Source organism: Phaenicophaeus curvirostris, chromosome 1 (assembly GCF_032191515.1).
Source record: "Phaenicophaeus curvirostris isolate KB17595 chromosome 1, BPBGC_Pcur_1.0, whole genome shotgun sequence".
NCBI classification, from domain to species: Eukaryota; Metazoa; Chordata; class Aves; order Cuculiformes; family Cuculidae; genus Phaenicophaeus; species Phaenicophaeus curvirostris.
Window position 1 is genome coordinate 81888646 of NC_091392.1, and position 17331 is coordinate 81905976.

At 43.4% G+C, this 17331-nt stretch overlaps 1 protein-coding gene across 4 annotated transcripts in view; it reads left to right on the forward strand.

The window, feature by feature from the left end:
- The first annotated feature begins 805 nt into the window (after nucleotides 1-805).
- Nucleotides 806-17331, forward strand: part of KIAA0930 (KIAA0930 ortholog) — a 98314-nt gene continuing 81788 nt past the window's right edge. For 3 of the 4 annotated variants that reach the window (XR_011338071.1, XR_011338072.1, XM_069864619.1), the window contains exon 1: nucleotides 806-1037. Coding sequence is in view for 2 of the 4 variants with exons in the window: in XM_069864619.1 (XP_069720720.1) it covers nucleotides 905-1037 (133 nt within the window). In the remaining 2 variants the exon portion in view is untranslated. The remainder of the gene's footprint in view (nucleotides 1038-17331) is intronic. The other variant, XM_069864635.1, reaches the window with a different exon arrangement.

Below are 17331 nucleotides of genomic sequence, written 5' to 3' on the forward strand. Positions count from 1 at the left end.
AAGATCATCTAGTTCCAACCCCTCTGCGATGGGCAGGGACACCTCCCACAGCATCAGGCTGCTCCAAGCCCCATCCAACCTGCCCTTAGACACCTCCAGGGATGGGGCAGCCACAGCTTCCCTGGGCAACCTGTGCCAGTGCCTCACCACTCTCATCGTTAAAAAATTCCTCCTTATGTCTAGCCTAAATCTGCCCCTCTCCAGTTTATACCCATTGCCCCCAGTCCTATCACCACAGGGCTTTGTAAACAATCCCTCCCCAGCTTTCCTGTAGCCCCGTCATGTACTGGGAGGTTGCTTTAAGATCTCCTCGGAGACTTCTCTTCTCCAGGCCGAACAAGCCCAACTCTCTCAGCCTGTCCTCGTATGGGAGGTGCTCCAGCCCTCTGATCATCCTTGCAGCCCTCCTCTGGACCCGGTCCAACAGCTCCGTATCCTCCTTCGGTTGAGGATTCCAGAGCCGGCCACAGCCCTCCAGACGAGGTCTCACGGGAGAGGAGCGGAGGGGCCGGGGAGCCGGGACAGAGCCTGCTGGTGCCCCTGTCCGCTCCGCGTCCCCCGCGGTCAGGCCCGCCCCCATCGCCCCCTCCCCGCTGGGCGGGCCGGGCAGGCGGGGCTGGGCTCGAGGCCGCCCTTTCCCCGCCCCTCGGGGGCAGGAAGCGGCGGAGCCCGAGCGGCCGGAGTCCTGCGGGGGGAGAAGGGAGGGAGGGCGTGAGAGGAGCAGGGGGTGGGACACGAGTGTTATTCCCACGGCGGCGCCCGGGCTGCGAAACTTCGTGTCACGGGGGGCGCGCTGGTGTGCGGGAGGGCCGGTCTGAGCGCGGGGAGGCTGCGGGTGGGAGGGTCTCCCGGCCCCGCCCGGTGCCTCGGTGGGTCGGTGTGACATGAGCCCATCGCCGGCGGAATGGCCTCTGCGGGCAGCCGAGCCGCGGCGAGGGGCGAGGGCGCCGAGCCCGACCGGTCGCTGCAGCAGATGCTGCGGGCGATAGCGGAGGAGAGGAGCCGCGCCGGGCTCCGGCAGGAGATCAGCGGCCTCGGTGAGTGCCGGCCGGGGCCTCCCCGCGGGGCTGGGCGGGGAAGGGACGGGAGGGACCCCTGCGGGACGGGTCGGGGTCGGCATCGCGGGGCCGCGGGGTCTTTTCCCTTCCCGAGGAAGCCCCGGGACCCGGGAGAGCCGGTCCCCGCTCCATTGTCTGCAATGCCCTTGGACGCAGGAGGCACCGCGCGAGAGGCTGGGTTCGGCTCGGGTTTGAGTCTGAGGCGTGTGTCATGCGGTTTAGAACGCGAAGGGAACGAATTTCTTGTGGTTCTTGCCAGCGCCAGGCGATCGTGTTGCTCTCGGATGATCACGGAACCATAGAACGGGTTGGGTTGGAAGGGACCTTAAAGATCATCTAGTTCCAACCCCTCCGCGATGGGCAGGGACACCTCCCCAGGATCAGGCTGCTCCAAGCCCCATCCAACCTGGCCCTGAACACCTCCAGGGATGGGGCAGGCACAGCTTCCCTGGGCAACCAGTGCCAGTGCCTCACCACTCTCATCGTCAAAAAATTCCTCCTTATGTCTAGTCTAAATCTGCCCTTCTCCAGTTTATACCCATTGCCCCCAGTCCTATCACCACAAGCCTTTGTAAAGAATCCCTCCCCAGCTTTCTTGTAGCCCCTTTCATGTACTGGGAGGTTGCTTTAAGATCTCCTCGGAACCTTCTCCTCTCCAGGCTGAACAACCCGAACTCTCTCTCTCTGTCCTCGTATGGGAGGTGCTCCAGCCCTCTGATCATCCTTGTAGCCCTCCTCTGGACCCTTTCCAACAGCTCCATATCCTTCTTATGTTGAGGATTCCAGAACTGGACACAGTACTCCAAACAGAGATGATGCCTGTGGATATTTTTTTTTTACTCTTTTAAGTCAGACACCTCCCTCCTCTGAGTAAATGACTTCATGCTGCTTGCCATGGTCTAGTAAGCACATAACATTCTGGCTCTTGGTCATCAGTTACTGTATGAAATCCTGGATGCTTTCTTCAGCTTTCTGGCAGGCTTGTTTATTTACATCTTGATTGATGCAAATTTTACATGATGCATCTTTATTTAGCTCTTTACACCTTGCGAAATTAAAGTTTGCAGTTGAAATGCAATTGGCTTTTGGTGACAGAGTGGTACAGCAGCTCCGAGAAACAAGAAAGACTCATCACTTCATGAAAGCTTGTGTAAGGAGATCATAGACATAAGTTTTTGATGTGAGGAGTGGTTTCTACCTTATTCAGAACTTTTGTATGCCCTGAGCTGAACTTGTGTTCTAAGGGGATGAATTCCCAGAAGTTGTTGCAGTGTCAGGGCATTAAGTTACGCACGCTGATGTGTAGTACTTCTCTTGTTTTTGACTAAGTGGCCTTTATTAATGGCTTATCCTCCCTCAACTCATTTATAAGATCACCAAAGTCTCTGAGTCATCCTTGAAAACTAAGAATGAGGTTTTTTGAGTTTTACTGACTTTGTGTGGCTTGGGAAATGTCTTTGGTTTTCTGTCTGACCTTTATGCATCAGTTTGTATGCCATTGCTTACGATGGCTTCCACAGGGAGGCATGGGCTCTGCCTTCTCTGTTTTTGGCTTGCATGTAGTGAAAGCTTGTGCAAACAGAGAGAAATGATGAGCCTTTCTTGTTTCTTTATGTTTTTTTCTAATTGGAGTTGGATCTCAGGGCTTTACTGTGGTGTAAAAACCATTACAGGGCCAAATAAAGTGTTGTGGTAAAGAAGCTGTAAACAAAACAGCTCCCCACCCAATCTAAATATCTGTGAGATTGCATTCATTTAAGACCTGTTGTCAGCTCGTGTTTGGCTATGTAATGTTTGAATGAAAGTAAAGACTCACAGGAATGGAATATGACCATTGCTTTCTTTTACTTAAATTGGAAAAGGGGAGAACTGTGTTGGCAGGTGAGAACATAGAAATGCTTCCTCTCTGCTTATGTTTGAACACACATCCATAATGCTCATCGTGAGAAGTCCTGCTGTGTAACTGTGGGATAATCACACAAATAATAGGATGGTATGGCACCTTTCTTCTGCCGAATGAAGGCTTGAAAGGAAAACCTCAGGAGAACTTAGTGTGTTGTTGCATTGCGGGCTGATCCTGGTTGCAGAGATTTGCCTGTGTATGCCTATACTTGTGTGGAAATAGGTTATATGTCACCACAGCAGTGCCTCAGATCTTTGATTTTCATATCCAGTGAACGAAGCTGAACATACTGCAGTTTGCCAATTTATTATGCCTTTCCCAGAAGTGCAGAGTCCTGCAGGAAGAGAAGTGCCGTAGATCTTCCTGCCCTGGGTAGCTGCAGGTGTCATGGACCTTCAGGTAAGTTGGGACAATGTGGTGATTTTCATGCAGGGAGAACCTGTTCTACAGTGTCTGTTTCTGAGCACAGTTGCTGAATATCAGTTCCCACTGGCAGTCCCCTTGCTAGTCCCCAAGCACTGCAGAGTCACAAAGTGGGACCCTCTCAGGTTTAGATGTTGCAGAGTCAGGTTGCAGTAGGGACATTTAAATTGTAACAGCATCTGATCCACTTTTTCAGACCTATACCTATTATTAAAGTTTGTGAAGGACATATTGGGAAAATTTCTGAAGGCCTACGAGAAAAAGAATCTCTCTGTGCCACAAATCTCCACTTTGAAGGATTTTCCAAAATCTTCATTCCATTGTGTGCTGCATGTTATGTCATAAATAATATCATCACTCTCAGTAAATGAGTGCTCTTTTTCCCTATTCTGTGATTTATTGCCAGGGAAGTCAATAGTTTAAATACTTCTCTCAGGAATAAACCTGCGCTTTTGGAGTGATGCTGAGTAGAAGTTGTAGGTGAACAGGTTGTCAGGTATAACTCTATGGCTTAAGTTTATGCACATCTGGACTGCACTAGCAAACGCTGTTGCAGGGCACGCATCGTAGCTGGAGTAGCTGTAATCCAGTAGCAGCACAGCAGATGTAAAGGCTTCTCCTTGAGAAAGTAGTCAAAATCCAGTTTGGGTTCATGTGGCTAACACAGAGGTTTTTGTTGCTCTCTGTGCCCATGTGCTGTTATTCAAAACAGTCCCAGTGATCCATCCTTTGGCATGTCACCTGCTGGGCTACAGGATGAGCACATCCACAGCTGGTTTTATATTAGTGGTGTTTCTTTTTGTAAAGGTCAGATACTTTTCAGCTGTGTCAGTAGGTTAAATCTCTTATGAGGTTTTTCTGAGTTCTCTTGAAATCAGCTGGGAAGGGCTTTGACTGTGTTTAATTTTGGATTTTCCCTGATTGCTCTTAACCCTTCAACAATAAAATGGGACTCCCTGGGTCGTAACTTGGGCGGCTTCTTTGCTTTTGTGTATTTCTGTTAAGTGAGCTCCTACTTCCCAGCCTAAGGAGGAAGTTATTTGTGCTGACGCTGAGTTTTGGTGAGAGGAACTGCTTTATTTCAGGAATATCACATAAGCATTTGGACAAGTATTATCCAAAAATGTAAATCCCCTTGAATGGGATTTTCTGTGCTGTCCTGTTTGCGTAATGTAGAAAATACAGTAAATCTGACATCACGCTTGAAAATAATGACTCGTGTGACTCCTTACCTAGCTGCTTAGAAGGAAGGAAGGAATAAAGAAGTCTCAGCTGGATGTTATTGTTATCCAGTTGTGCAGAATATTACACTAGTGTTGTACACAAAGCTCACTTGGAAATGCTGTTTATTAGAATATTTCTCTGGCAAAATATTTCTCCTTCTGGAGGAGTGACAGACTTGCTTGAGAGAGTTGGGCTTGTTCAGCCTGGAGAAGGAAGGCTCTGTGGACACCTTCCAGTACTTAAAGGGGACGTATGGGAAAACTGAAGAGGGGTGCTTTATTAGGGAATGCAGTGACAGGACACAGGATAATGGTTTTAAGCTGAAGCAGGGGAGATTTAGATTACGTATTAGGAAGAAATTTTTTACTGTGAGGGTGGTTGAGGCACTGGAACAGCCTGCCCAGAGAAGTTGTGGATGTCCTATCCCTGGAGGTATTCAAGGCCAGATTGGATGAGGCTTTGAGCAGCTTTGAGGCCTGATGTAGTAGAAGGTGTCCCTGCCCGTGCTTGTGCAGATGATCTTTAGGGTCCCTTCTGACCCAAGCCATTCTATGATTCTATGCCTCCTCTACGTGTAAGGCTCTGAAGTTACATTTTTGGCTGAAGTCCCAAACTGGGAGGGTTTTAGCTTTGGTTGTTCCAGAAACTACCGTGTAATGTTGTCAGATTCTTCATTTCCCTGTGTCCTTCTGTCCTCCTATGACAAATTGCCCTGGCTTTAGTGTAGCACAGCGTGCTTGGATGGAGGAGTGACTTGATGTATACTGGAACTTATACTGAGTTAAAAAAAATAAATACATAAGCTGAATACTGTCTTCAACAGTGGCCGATGGGTGATAGAGTAGCCAAGCAAAAGGTGGACAAGTCATGTGGACCCTGAGAAGCAAGTGGCTGCCTCATGGGCTGCAGGAAATTTGGAGTGAAATAGCAGCTGAAAACTGCTGCCACCAAGGCACTGAAGATCTGTAATAGTAGTGGTCACAGATGCCAGTGGAGAGACGAGACCCTGCAGAAGGTCCGATAGTCTTATCAGTAATGAAGTGTTTCTTCTGTTTGTTTTCCTGGTGGTTGAGGAGGTAGAATTGGTGCTGACTGGCTGTTGGTGAGGGAAGGGCAGAGGAGGGTGTAATTGGCACAGGGACAACAGAAGGGGAACCATTTATTCTCAAAGTCTGAGGATTGCTTGGACTTGTTTGTGCAGCAGTGCACCTTGGGGCTTGTCGTGTGAGTAAAGACAGTAGGATGATTCATGTGCCAAATTATCTTGATGAATAAATCTTGGAAATATAGGTCTCTAGCCATCCTGAGAGAAGGAAAGGTGAGGTGGCATATGGTAAGTGCTTGTGCATGTGAGTGTTGTGGAAAATATGATGGAAATGTAAAGAGCCGAGTGGAAAAACATGGGTAGAAGGATGAAGAATGGTGGAAGAAATTTCAGGAGAGCAAAAGAGCTTAAAATGAAGAATGAGTAATTTGAATTTGAAAGTCCTATATTCAAGCCTTAACTCTATCATAGTGCAATAATTTTTGGTTGAATTTGAATATTCAAGAAGGATTTATTTGCTTCTGTAACTCTGAACAAAGTATAACCACTGAGTAGGTGGAAATGAACGCTGAGAATTTGCTGCAGTACAAAACTGGTTTGACAGGCGTAGCTTTCATGCAGAAACAAAGCATATTCTTCATTTATTGCTCTTGTGGAGTTAGCTTGGTGACTTGTTCAGTCAAAGGTGAGAAGTTGGGAAGCTTTGTTTTCTTCTGATCTATGAATAACAAGGTCGAAAAATCACATGTGCCCTAATGGAAACTTACGGGATGCATACAACCAAATTCATAAGGATCCCTGTAATTAGTTTAATATACAAATATATTGGTAAATTTACTTGCTTTTCATTAAACACATTTAGAGGGATTTGAGTTTAAAATATTTATACAGGTTCTTTTGGCCTGTTTATAAAATGTTTTGCAACTAATGACTGTGAAAATGTTCAAGAAAAAATAGTCAAATACTGAAGAAAAAAAATAATGTAAGCAACCAATAAATAGTAAAATAAAAATGTATATAGCGTATCAGTGTTTCAGCCAGGAAGAGTTTATTTCCAGGAAAAGTATTAGAAAGTACAAATGTGAAGTAAGATCAGAACAGGTTATTTAAATCAGGGTTAAAGAAGGTACATTGAAGTCAAAGTGATGTAACCAAGTCACTCTGGATATTGAAACTCATATTTGTTTTGGAGAAAGATGAGCAAATAGCAAAGAAGTTCCAGTGCAAAAATAGGTTTGATATGATTTATATTTTTTCAGAGGTAGAAGAGTAATATTATTTTAAATCTGGTTTGTTTTTTGATTATTTTTGCCTGGCATAGAAAACTACCCAGGAGAAATTTCTTAAATTCATAGAATCACCAGATTGGAAAAGACCTCTTGGATCATCAAGTCCAACCATTCCTATCTGCCCCTAAACCATGTCCCAGAGCACCTTGTCTACCCATCTTTTAAACACCTCCTGTGATGGTGACTCAACCACCCCCTAGGCAGCCTGTTCCAGTGCCCAATGACCTTTTTCTGTGAAAAATTTCTTCATAGAATCGTAGATTAAACCTGCACGTAAGACATTTGATGTGTGCAGTTGAGTGCTTGGATAGGGCAGTGTAGGAGAAACCACAGCAGGAGCCAATTCTGAAAACCGGTGGGTTTAGTCATGGGATGGGGATGTGTTTCTGCTTGTCCAGCAGGCCTGCGTGCAGGACGGATGGGGCAAGGGATTTGCTTGCCAGGTCCTGTGAGGAATCCCAGTAGGCCCCAGGGGCAAGGAGCAGGGCTGGCTGTGCTAGAGAACAGAGGGTGGGAGAGAGGAGCTCATGGGTGCTGGTCTGCAGTGGGCCTCAGCCGATAGCACTCATGCGAGGAGGACTGTACTTGAAGGTCATCACGCTTGGGCAAGTCCAGTGGAAAGTAGTTTTGGGTGCTTGTATTGTGGACTGGAGTGGGTAATTTTAAAACAAGGGTGCAGCACCAGTTTTTAAGGTAATGTGTCATGCTGTAATGCATCAGTGAGAAGAAAGTAGTTGAAAGTGGCTGCTGGGAAATTTTCTTGCTGGCAGGGCTATGCTAGGTGACATGACTTTTGTTGATGAGATTTCTTTCTGTTGGTTTCACAGAGCAGAAGAGAGGTTGTGATTTTGCTGCGGTGAGATTCTGTGCTGCGGTGTTGGGGACAGAGTAGGACAAATGAAGGATCCTCACACTGGGACTGGGAGACTGTGATGTTGGGTTAGGTTTGTGTAGGATTATAGAGGCAAACAATGATCTTTAATGTTAAGGCTGAAGAGAATAGCTGATGGCTGAAGGAATATTGAGATCTTGTGTCCTAGGATCCCATCTTGCCACTTCTGCAGTCAAGCATGGGATAAGTCGTGGAGAATGGCAATCTGGGGTAAACTCTAGACCTGCAGCCCTCCAGGGTAACTACCTATTTTTTTTTTTTTTTATGATGGTTCATTTAAAATTCCATTTTCATTGTTCATGCTTATTGTCGTTGTCACTAATGGCCTGTCAGGCTTTCCATTACACATCACTGTTTCAGGGGATTTGTAATTTGGCCGTGAAGGTTAGCTTCTGTCAGGAGCTTGACATACATCATACCCAATCAATAATATAATGTGGTCTTTTTTTTTATTACAGCTTTTACATATTTCTTGACTAGTTGTGTTATTTATTCTTTCTTTTTAATAGAATTAAAGCTTTGTAGGATTTTGATGTCCTGCTCAACAGCATGCATGATCAAATTATGAGTCAGACTGGAGATCATGAAGTAAAGAGGCAAGATTTAAAAAAATACCCAAACCAAACAAAACTCCCACCTTGACAAAAAAAAACAACAACCCAAAACACTCTTCAGAATGTGGTTGCTGCAACGAAATAAGCAGTTTCGTTTTTAAAATGAGGCATGCAACTGTTACTTTTGGATGCTAGCAGAAGTTACAAGTTGCCCAGTTTTTTAAAATTAGTCCTTCAGGACTGAATTATGAATCTGGGAGCCTAACAACGGGAATAGTCAGGCTGTTTTAAACCACCCATCTCTTATGTATGTAATACTGTAGTTCTAGTTGATACCTTAACTGTTTAGTTTTGTTGTCCTAGCAGTATACTCTCTAAATCTGTAATAAGGTAGTAGTTGCAAATCCATTTTGAAGTCAGGGTTCTGTTTTGAACTTTAAGATGAATGAGAGGTCTGTCTTGGGGATTAAAATACAGCTTACCTTTACAGTTCAGAATGGATCTTCTGAGGATTTAACAGTATATCTAGTTGGATTTTTTCCAAAGAAATGAAAAATTAAAATTCCTGAAGGATGAAGCATGTTGGTATCCCCTCATCGTCTGTGCTCGGGATGCTGATCAAGAGAAAAAGCTCAGAGGATGCAAAGTTTTCAAGAATTGAAATAAATTGTGCCTTATGTTCCAGAGACATTTTGGGAAGAACAAAACCTTGCGGTTAAATAGTTAGTAATGACTGATGCATCTACTTATCCTTGTTAATGGTGTAAGGTGGATAAGGGTAGCAGCTCACTGACATTGAAAGTGTTACTATAAAGTGGATGATAAGGTGTAAGGAGAAAGCCTGTACAAAATCAATTCAAGGTCTCAGAAGCCTACTAAATAGTGAAGCTACCTTTTTCCAGGCAGTATTCTGAAGAATGTGAAGCAAGCTGCTTTCAGTCTGTTTGTAGCCCCTTGGGCTAAACAGGCTGAATGTCAGAGCGTCAAGGTTGCTCTGTTTTTTTGTGTGTGTGTATCTCTAACTGTATTGATTACCCTTCTCAACGTAGGAATTAAAATACAATCAGGATACAGAAACACTAGATACAGCATTATTGTGGTAGCCTGGGCATGCTTCAACAGTAGTTCTGTTGACTGAAATTAATTACATGTAGCAAGAGTCCCAAGTAATTCCCGCCCCCCCAAATTCTTACTGTTTAAGGCATGAATAGTACATGTAAGGTTTTATAGGGCTTTCTGCAATCCCATTTTAGAAACAAGCCTTTAAAACTGAAGTTCCTATCATTTTGGCTTGCTTTGTCTCTAGTACAGTAGTACTGACTGTGGTACTATGCAGAAGCTGAACCCAGGAAACAATAATATTCTTTACCTTACTTCTCTGGAGGTTCCTTAAACATGCTTCATTACAAGTCCCAAAGTTAAATCCCTTTGAGGCGAATGTATTGTTTTGCAGACAGATAGCACACTGTGACTTGAAGAGCAATTCCTCTCGGGGCCATGTCCTTCCTGTCACTGCAGAATGAGGAAATGGCTACTGGTGCTGCAATTTAGGCTCTATATCTGGTGTTTCAAATTATTCTTTGCATAATGTTCTTTCTTACAGCTGGATCTGTCAGAAAGCATAGTACGTTGGAGGTAATCAAGCCCATTGCGTTAGGACTAATTTCAAAGCATTCCAGGATGTTTTGTGGTACAATGGTTTGCTTGACATTCGGAAGTGCGTTTGAGGCCACCTAATCTGTTGCACTGTGCCTGGTTTCCCATGTGGGAAATTGTGTCATTGGACTTGCTATCTCTCCACTTTAACTAGGATGTGCTCAGTGAGTTGGGTGAAGGATGCCCCTGGTTTTGATGTTAGCATTGGGGTGATGAAAATCTTTATGGCTCAATAGTGAGCTAGCTTTCTGTAAGCTACCATGCAGAGGAGAGAGGCCATATATCGGTAATTGCCGGAGGCTGCCTCCGTGCCTGGATTCTCAGTTTCAGAAAGTTTGCATTAGGCACTGCTACCACTTTACCAATCCATTTCTGCTGCAGCATGTAGGGGAAAGCATCCCTGTGGAAAAGGATCTGAGCATTCTGGTTGACAGCAAGTTGAACATGAGCCAGCGGTGTGCCCTGGCAGCCAAAAGGGCCAACCATGTCCTGGGATGCATCAAGCACAGCATCACTCGCCAGTTCAGGGAAGTGATTGACTCGCTCTAGTCCACACTGGTGCAGCCCCTTCTCAGGTACTGTGTGCAGTTTTGGGTCCCGCAGTATAAAAAGGATATCAAGCTACTGGAGAGTGTCCAGATGAGGCCACAAAGCTGGTGAAGGGTTTAGAGGGGAGGTCAGATGAGGAGCGGCTGAGGTCACTTTTCTGTTCAGCCTGGAGAAGAGGAAACTGAGGGGAGATCTAATTGCAGTTTACTTCTTCCTCACAAGGGAAGGAGGAGGAGCAGGCACTGATCTCTTCTCTCTGGTGACCGGTGATAGAACCCAAGAGAATGGGAGGAAAATGTGCTAGGGGAAGTTTAGGTTGGATGTTAGGGAAAGGTTTTTCACTCAGAAGGTGGTGGAGCACTAGAACAGACTTGCCAGGGAAGGGGCAATGGTGTCAAGCCTGGCAGTATTCAAGAATCATTTTGACAACACCCTCAGACACATGGGGTGAATGTTGGGTTTGCCCTGTGCAGGGACAAGAGTTGGACCAAATGATCTTTGCAGGTCCCTTCTGATGCATGACATTCTGTGATTCTATCGTAAGAATTGTAGCACTTAGCCTTTGAAGACTCGGGTGGTGTTTCCCTTGATCAAATGGATATTGAAGATTATATCTGAGATTAACATAGATAATTTTAGCTCCAGTCTCTGTTTGCATGTCTAACTACCAAGCTCCTACAAAAAAGTGAGTTGGGAGTTCTTGGTCCTGTCTCACAGGACTATATGTGATCAGCAGGAACTTGGGAAATGGATTAAAATAACAGTGAAGCCTGAGTTATCTTTGCACTATGAAGAATTGTATTTAATTGCTTGGGAGATACTGAAACATCATGAAGATGAGGGAAGTGTTCTGATACGGATCTACAGTATTCTGCTAAGAAATTGAAAGTGAAAGATTTCACTAGAAACTTTCTCTTTTGCTTTTTCGGAGAACGGTTACAGGAATTCTTGAATATCTAGCAAAGTTATATTTTCAACAAGGAGTGTGTTCACTTACCTGCCTTGAAGGACCTTGAGAGGTAGATTTTAGATTTCCATAAAACTCAGCACTCCATAATAATGGAGGTTTTCTGTGTGATTTCAATACTCAGTCTTGAAGGGATCAGTTTATTGCCTCATAAGGGTCACTGCTGCAGTTATTGCCTAAGCCCATCTTTTCAGAAACAAAGCAGCAAGCTTACTGCTTGGAGATAAAGCTCTGTAAGCCCAGTGGCTTCCTAAGTAATCACAATCCAGCTTTTTGCATACTTCATAGGAATGTGTAACTACTTTTTTTTTTCCCCCCCTTGGATTTAATGAGAAGTTCAATTCTGTCTAAATAATGAAGACCTGAATGGATGACCCATATTTTTCATGACAAGGGTGACTAAACTCTAGTCAGTGCATCATGTGAATTGTTAGTAATGCATATTTTATGTCAATAAAGGGGAACTAATTTCATCCTCTTAGATCTTTGATATTACAAACATAGATAACGTATGCTGTCTTCTTTAGTTTGACTTGTCATATTTATATGGGATTATGTTTCATAAGCAGCTTTTTTCCTCTTTCAGTTAAAAAGGGAACAAAGATGTAAAGGTGTACATGAGGTGCTTCAGGGATGCAGGTGCTTCAAAAATGTTCTAGGATCAGAATAATGATTGTGAAATTTTTCACTCTTCCGTTCAACGACAACTCATTTGTTTATATGTGTATGTGTATATACACACGTGTTTATGTATAAACACATACTGTGTATATATATTTAATTTAATGCACTGATCCCATACAAGATAAAAGTACCTTTTTATGGGAGAAGGATGCCTTCAGTACTTGTGTGTTGGAGTGCACACATTTGCTCTTAGAAGCCAGTGAGGGAAAAAGTGGTTGTAAGCCTAACATGAAAAAGTGAAAAAGCAGGCAAAGTGTAAGATCTCAAATACACCATTTTAAAATTTTGCTGGTTTACTCTTGTTTCTAAAACAACATTTCTAGATATCACCAATATAAAGAGATTAAAAAATGTGGACTTGCTTGGAATCCTCTCTTGAAGCTCATTCTTAACATTTTGCACTCAGGCTTTATTACTTGATTCTTGCAGATGGTGCTAATGATACAGGTGTTGCACTCTGAGCAGGCTGGTGTCCTGTTTCTGAAAGCTGTGCCTGTCTGCGTGAGGGGCAGTCTGCTTTATATCTTTACTGTAGCATGGCCAGGAGCACCACCCTCAGAAGTGATATTTTACTTTCATGAAGCTTTTTTCAAGTGTTGCCAGGGGATAGAAAATGCATCCATCTGATGCTTGCTTGAGACTTTTGAGTCCTTAGTCAGCCTGAGGTTTAACTGTTCATCTTTCTTTTTAGTGGACGTTTCTGGCACTACAGAAGGGTAACGATGAATGAATCGCTCTCTAAACTGGAACACAGTTGAGGTCTGTAACCCTGAATGCACGCATCGAGAAGGGATATACCAACCATTAATACTGAACTTCAGAGATCTGGATTTAGTGTCTGCTCTTCTGTGGATTTCTTCTGTGGTTTTGGGCAAGTTGCTGGCACTCCTTGCACTTGCGTTCCCTATTTGGTGTGGGGAGATAAAGAGCCATTACCTCAGAGGGAAATTTCTCCTATTGTTGGTAACTCTACTACTGTCTTAGGGATGAAGGATGAGTGGGAACTGAGAGTGCCCTCCATAAGCAACATCCCAGAGGAGTGATGTAGCATAGCCTCAGTGGAGCATACCAGGGAAAGCTTGGGTCTTTCCAATATGAACTCTTCAGTCCTGAGCTTGTTGGTTTGGCAGAATGATTGAGCAAATGACAGTAGCAAGGAAAAGGCGATGTTGACAGTTCGTGTATTGCAGCATTAAGTGATCAATGACTTTATTCCCCGTCAGAGCAAAAACAGCGCCTGTAAATAACATTAGTTTTGCTTTATTAACAAAACCCATAAACAGAGAGTTGTCTGTGGGTTTATTGGATCAAAACTTGACTTACGAATTTAAGTCCTTTCTGGCCTGAATTATTTTATGTTCCTGCTGAAGAAAAAAACTACCAGGTTCAAATTTTTCATCCTGCATTGTTCTGAATGGAGCAAAAGGAGAATGTCCTTCTTCTTTCTACTTTCCTTGCAAGAAACGTTAAAAGGAATCACAAATGTTTCTTCTTCAGCAAAATGCTGTGGAAAATGCAGCAACTGAAAATGTAATGCTCACCTTGTACTTGTTTGTCACTGTCTCTTAAACCTGAGGTTGAGGGCACTTCTAAAATTTACAGAAAATAAAAGGACGGGGTGGGGGGGGGGGGAATTGGAGTTTCTGTGACTGTATCTGAAGCCTTTATGTGTCTCTTCAAATATCCAGATCTGTGTTTCAGTGCTTTGATGATTGAACAGAAGAATATTAAGATTTATATTCTTTACTTTAAAACTCTAGTGGCAACATCAAAAGGTAGTAAACTATGTAATCAAAATCATAGGATTCATAAGCCCAGTGGTGGGGGAAAGCAGAAAAAGACATTGCTGCTTTGTGCTTTTACTTGGGAATTTTCTAAATATGACCTTTCTTTCTGAACTCATGCGTTTCTACTTAAGACCTTGTAACTGTCATGGGATAGAGACAGTGATTTCTCAGTGGATAAAGGCCGTGACTATTTCTGGTTTTATAAACCATACTTAGTAACCATCTTTTACTCTGGAGAGAGTGGCTGCTTGAGGGTCATGTGGTGAGTGGGAGACACCCAGGGAGGGAGAGAAGGCAGAAGAAACACAGCTGGAGTGTCAAACCATAGTCACGTTACTGGTCAGAGGCAAAAAGCTAGGAAGTCTCCTAATATATAGTTCACTATCCCTGGGCCGTTCCACTGTAGTACACTCATGCATGGGCCTTCCGAATCCGTAGGGGTTCGTAGCTGTACAATCCTCTTCTTTGGAGGAGAAATTGGAATAGTGATGCAGGTTACAAATGGAAAAGGATGGCATGTTTTCAGCAGCTAACATGTTAATGGTAGGCTAAACCTCCATTTGCTAAATTGAATAGTAGTGTAACAGTAGTTGCTCTCTGCTTTAAGGAGTGGGGTGTTGCTGGCCTTAGGGAAGTTGTTTAGGGTTCTTTCTGACTGAAGTTAGCATGTTGCTGATATTACTAAAATTCCTCCTTTTTTCTTCTTTCTCTCTTTTAACCAATAATGACCATTTCCCCAGAGAGCCAATTTTTCTTGGTTTCAGTTGTTCTGTTGTGGATTAAATTAAAATCTTGTGCTTTACTTGGAACTATCAAGGAAAGATACCTTTCATTTGTATATACAAGGTGCCAGCAGCACAAAAGGCTGGTGTGCTGTCAATGGGACTGATGGCCTCCAGATATGCAGTTCTGCAAGCTACACACAGTGCCTGCAGGCTGGCCCTGGACTGTGGTTTCTTTCCCCGTTGATGGTTTCACAGTGAAGTGATAAGCTGTTACAGTTTTTTTACCTTGTGTGAATGTGGTTTGTTTAAAGAGGTGGGCCTGCTTTATCAGTGAGAGGTGGTTTCATTGGGATGTATGTATGGGAGTGTGCAGACACTTCAGTTTTATTTCTAGCTAAACAGCTATATTTGTTATCTTAGAAGCCCATGTTAATAATAATGGAAATGCTAAAGGTGGTGCTACGTAATTAACTGAAATATCTGGGCACCAGCAAAGGCACTCAATTTGTTGGATGAAACATTAAGTACCCCTTGTGCATTAGCCTGAAGACTAGAAAGAAACCCAAAGTGATATTTTTAAAGGGCTTGGTTTTTTTAAGAAGTCCCTCCTTCTGCAGATTAGTGTTCTTACGTATGCGTGTCAGGTTGAACGCTCAGTTGAGAGATGCAGTGTCAAACAGGTTGGGTTTTTTTCAAGTCTTGGCTGCAAGAGGAGTGAAAATGTTGGTTGTCATCTTTACAAGTGAGTGGGTTTGTGGTCTAGAAGGTAAGTGAGAATTACGGTTTCCAGTGTGAAGTTGCCAAGTGCTCAGTTGGAAAACTGCTGCCAATGTTTCTAGTTAGAACAAAGAAACAGTATTTGGAAAGTAGCAGTGTTTGATAGTAGGCATGTGTAGGAAATAGCTCTGCTTCCCTGCAAGCTGCTGTTGTAATAGTTACTGCTTCCTTCTCCCTTGACAGCATGATGCTAACTAGCAGCACTCAGCAAAGATAAGATGCTAGCAGAGGTACATACATGAAAGCATCAGTAACAACCACACTGTAGGTAGTTCTGCAAGGCTGTAGTTCTTCCAAAATGCGATTTACTAGTTTTACCTGATCTACCACAATAGTTTCTCAGGTAGTGCTTTGACAGTGGTGTTTATTAAGTGTGAAAATAGAGACATTTGATGTCATAAATTTACAGGACTAGCAGTCTTTGATCGGTGATTGCTTTGGCAGAGGACAAAAATAGCATGTATATACAGCATTGAAAAAGCCTATTTGTCCTGTTACAGGTGAGTTTCTGCACTCCAGCAGCACCAACATGCTTCATTAAGTTACCAAGTGATCTTCTCAGGTTGGGTTTAGGTCTTGGAAAATTTGGGACTGTTGCTTGTAGATCCTGGGACCAGCAGTAGGGAATGTGTAGCTGTTTGTCCCTCTTCGACTGGGTTTAAAGTGATTGCATCCCATGGAATCAAGGTTGCCTCTCTTAAGGGAGGATGATTACACTTGTACTAAATTCCCACAGTTATATCAGTTAGAAAACATAGAAGATTTTTGCATTAGTTTCTTATGTGAAAGGCATAACTAGGTTCCTCTGGTGCTGTCATAATGAATAAATTAAATCTGTGGAAGCACTGCTTCAATCCCTCATGGAATGGCACATGGGTTTGAGTGAGGTTTGGATGCAGCATCTGGGGAACTGAACTGTGCATCCTGTGAGAGGCTGAAGTACAGAAAAGTGGCTGATGGCTGTTAGATGAAAAAGAGTTTATTTCTGTACACCAAAGTCCAGTAGCAGGTAGCTGAATGCTGTCAATTGTGTTGACCCTTGCTCTGATTAGATATTTAAAGTAAACTGACAAGTGCCTGCAAGATGGTCTCTAGATTTGGTATTTCATACTGATGTGTGATATTTAATTATTTCTCTCTAAATTTCACATATAGAATTGCTTTGTGTAGGAAAATATTTCTTAAATTATTTATAGTTCAGTTTGAATTCCACTTTTTCAAAGTGAGTATCTGTAGATGGTGCACAGTAGTTTATGCTTTTAAATCCTGTGGGATTTGATGCAGTGTTACATGATGGTTTCCATAGTGCATGTAGTAATAGAAGAGAAAAGACTGAAAAGAAGAGGCATGAACTTCAAGGATACATTTTACAGCATTTTTTCTAGAGGAGGTTATCTTTGTGTTTCCTCAGCCATGATAATATATGCAGCAGTCTTTTGCAGCAGGAGAAGGATAAGCAGAAATGGAGAATTGATATAAATGTGGATCAGAGAAAGGAAGGTCTCCCCCACCTTCTCCTTCGGAGTAATACAGAATCATATATCAACTTGTGCTAGACCTCCACAAAGGTCATTCTGTGTTCCTCTTAGTGGAAGAAAACAAATACAATGGTCAAAGTGGCAGGTGGTATGAGAATTCAGAAAGCAGAAATTGAAATGTTCCAGAAACCGAGGTTTTCTGAAGTGACCAGAAGTACTTTAGAAAGCAGTCTAGAAAGTATCTGGAATCGTGAACTGAGTCCTGGGCAGAAAATCTTCATTTGCTAAGAACCACCTTCCCCCTCCCCTCTGGGAGCTAT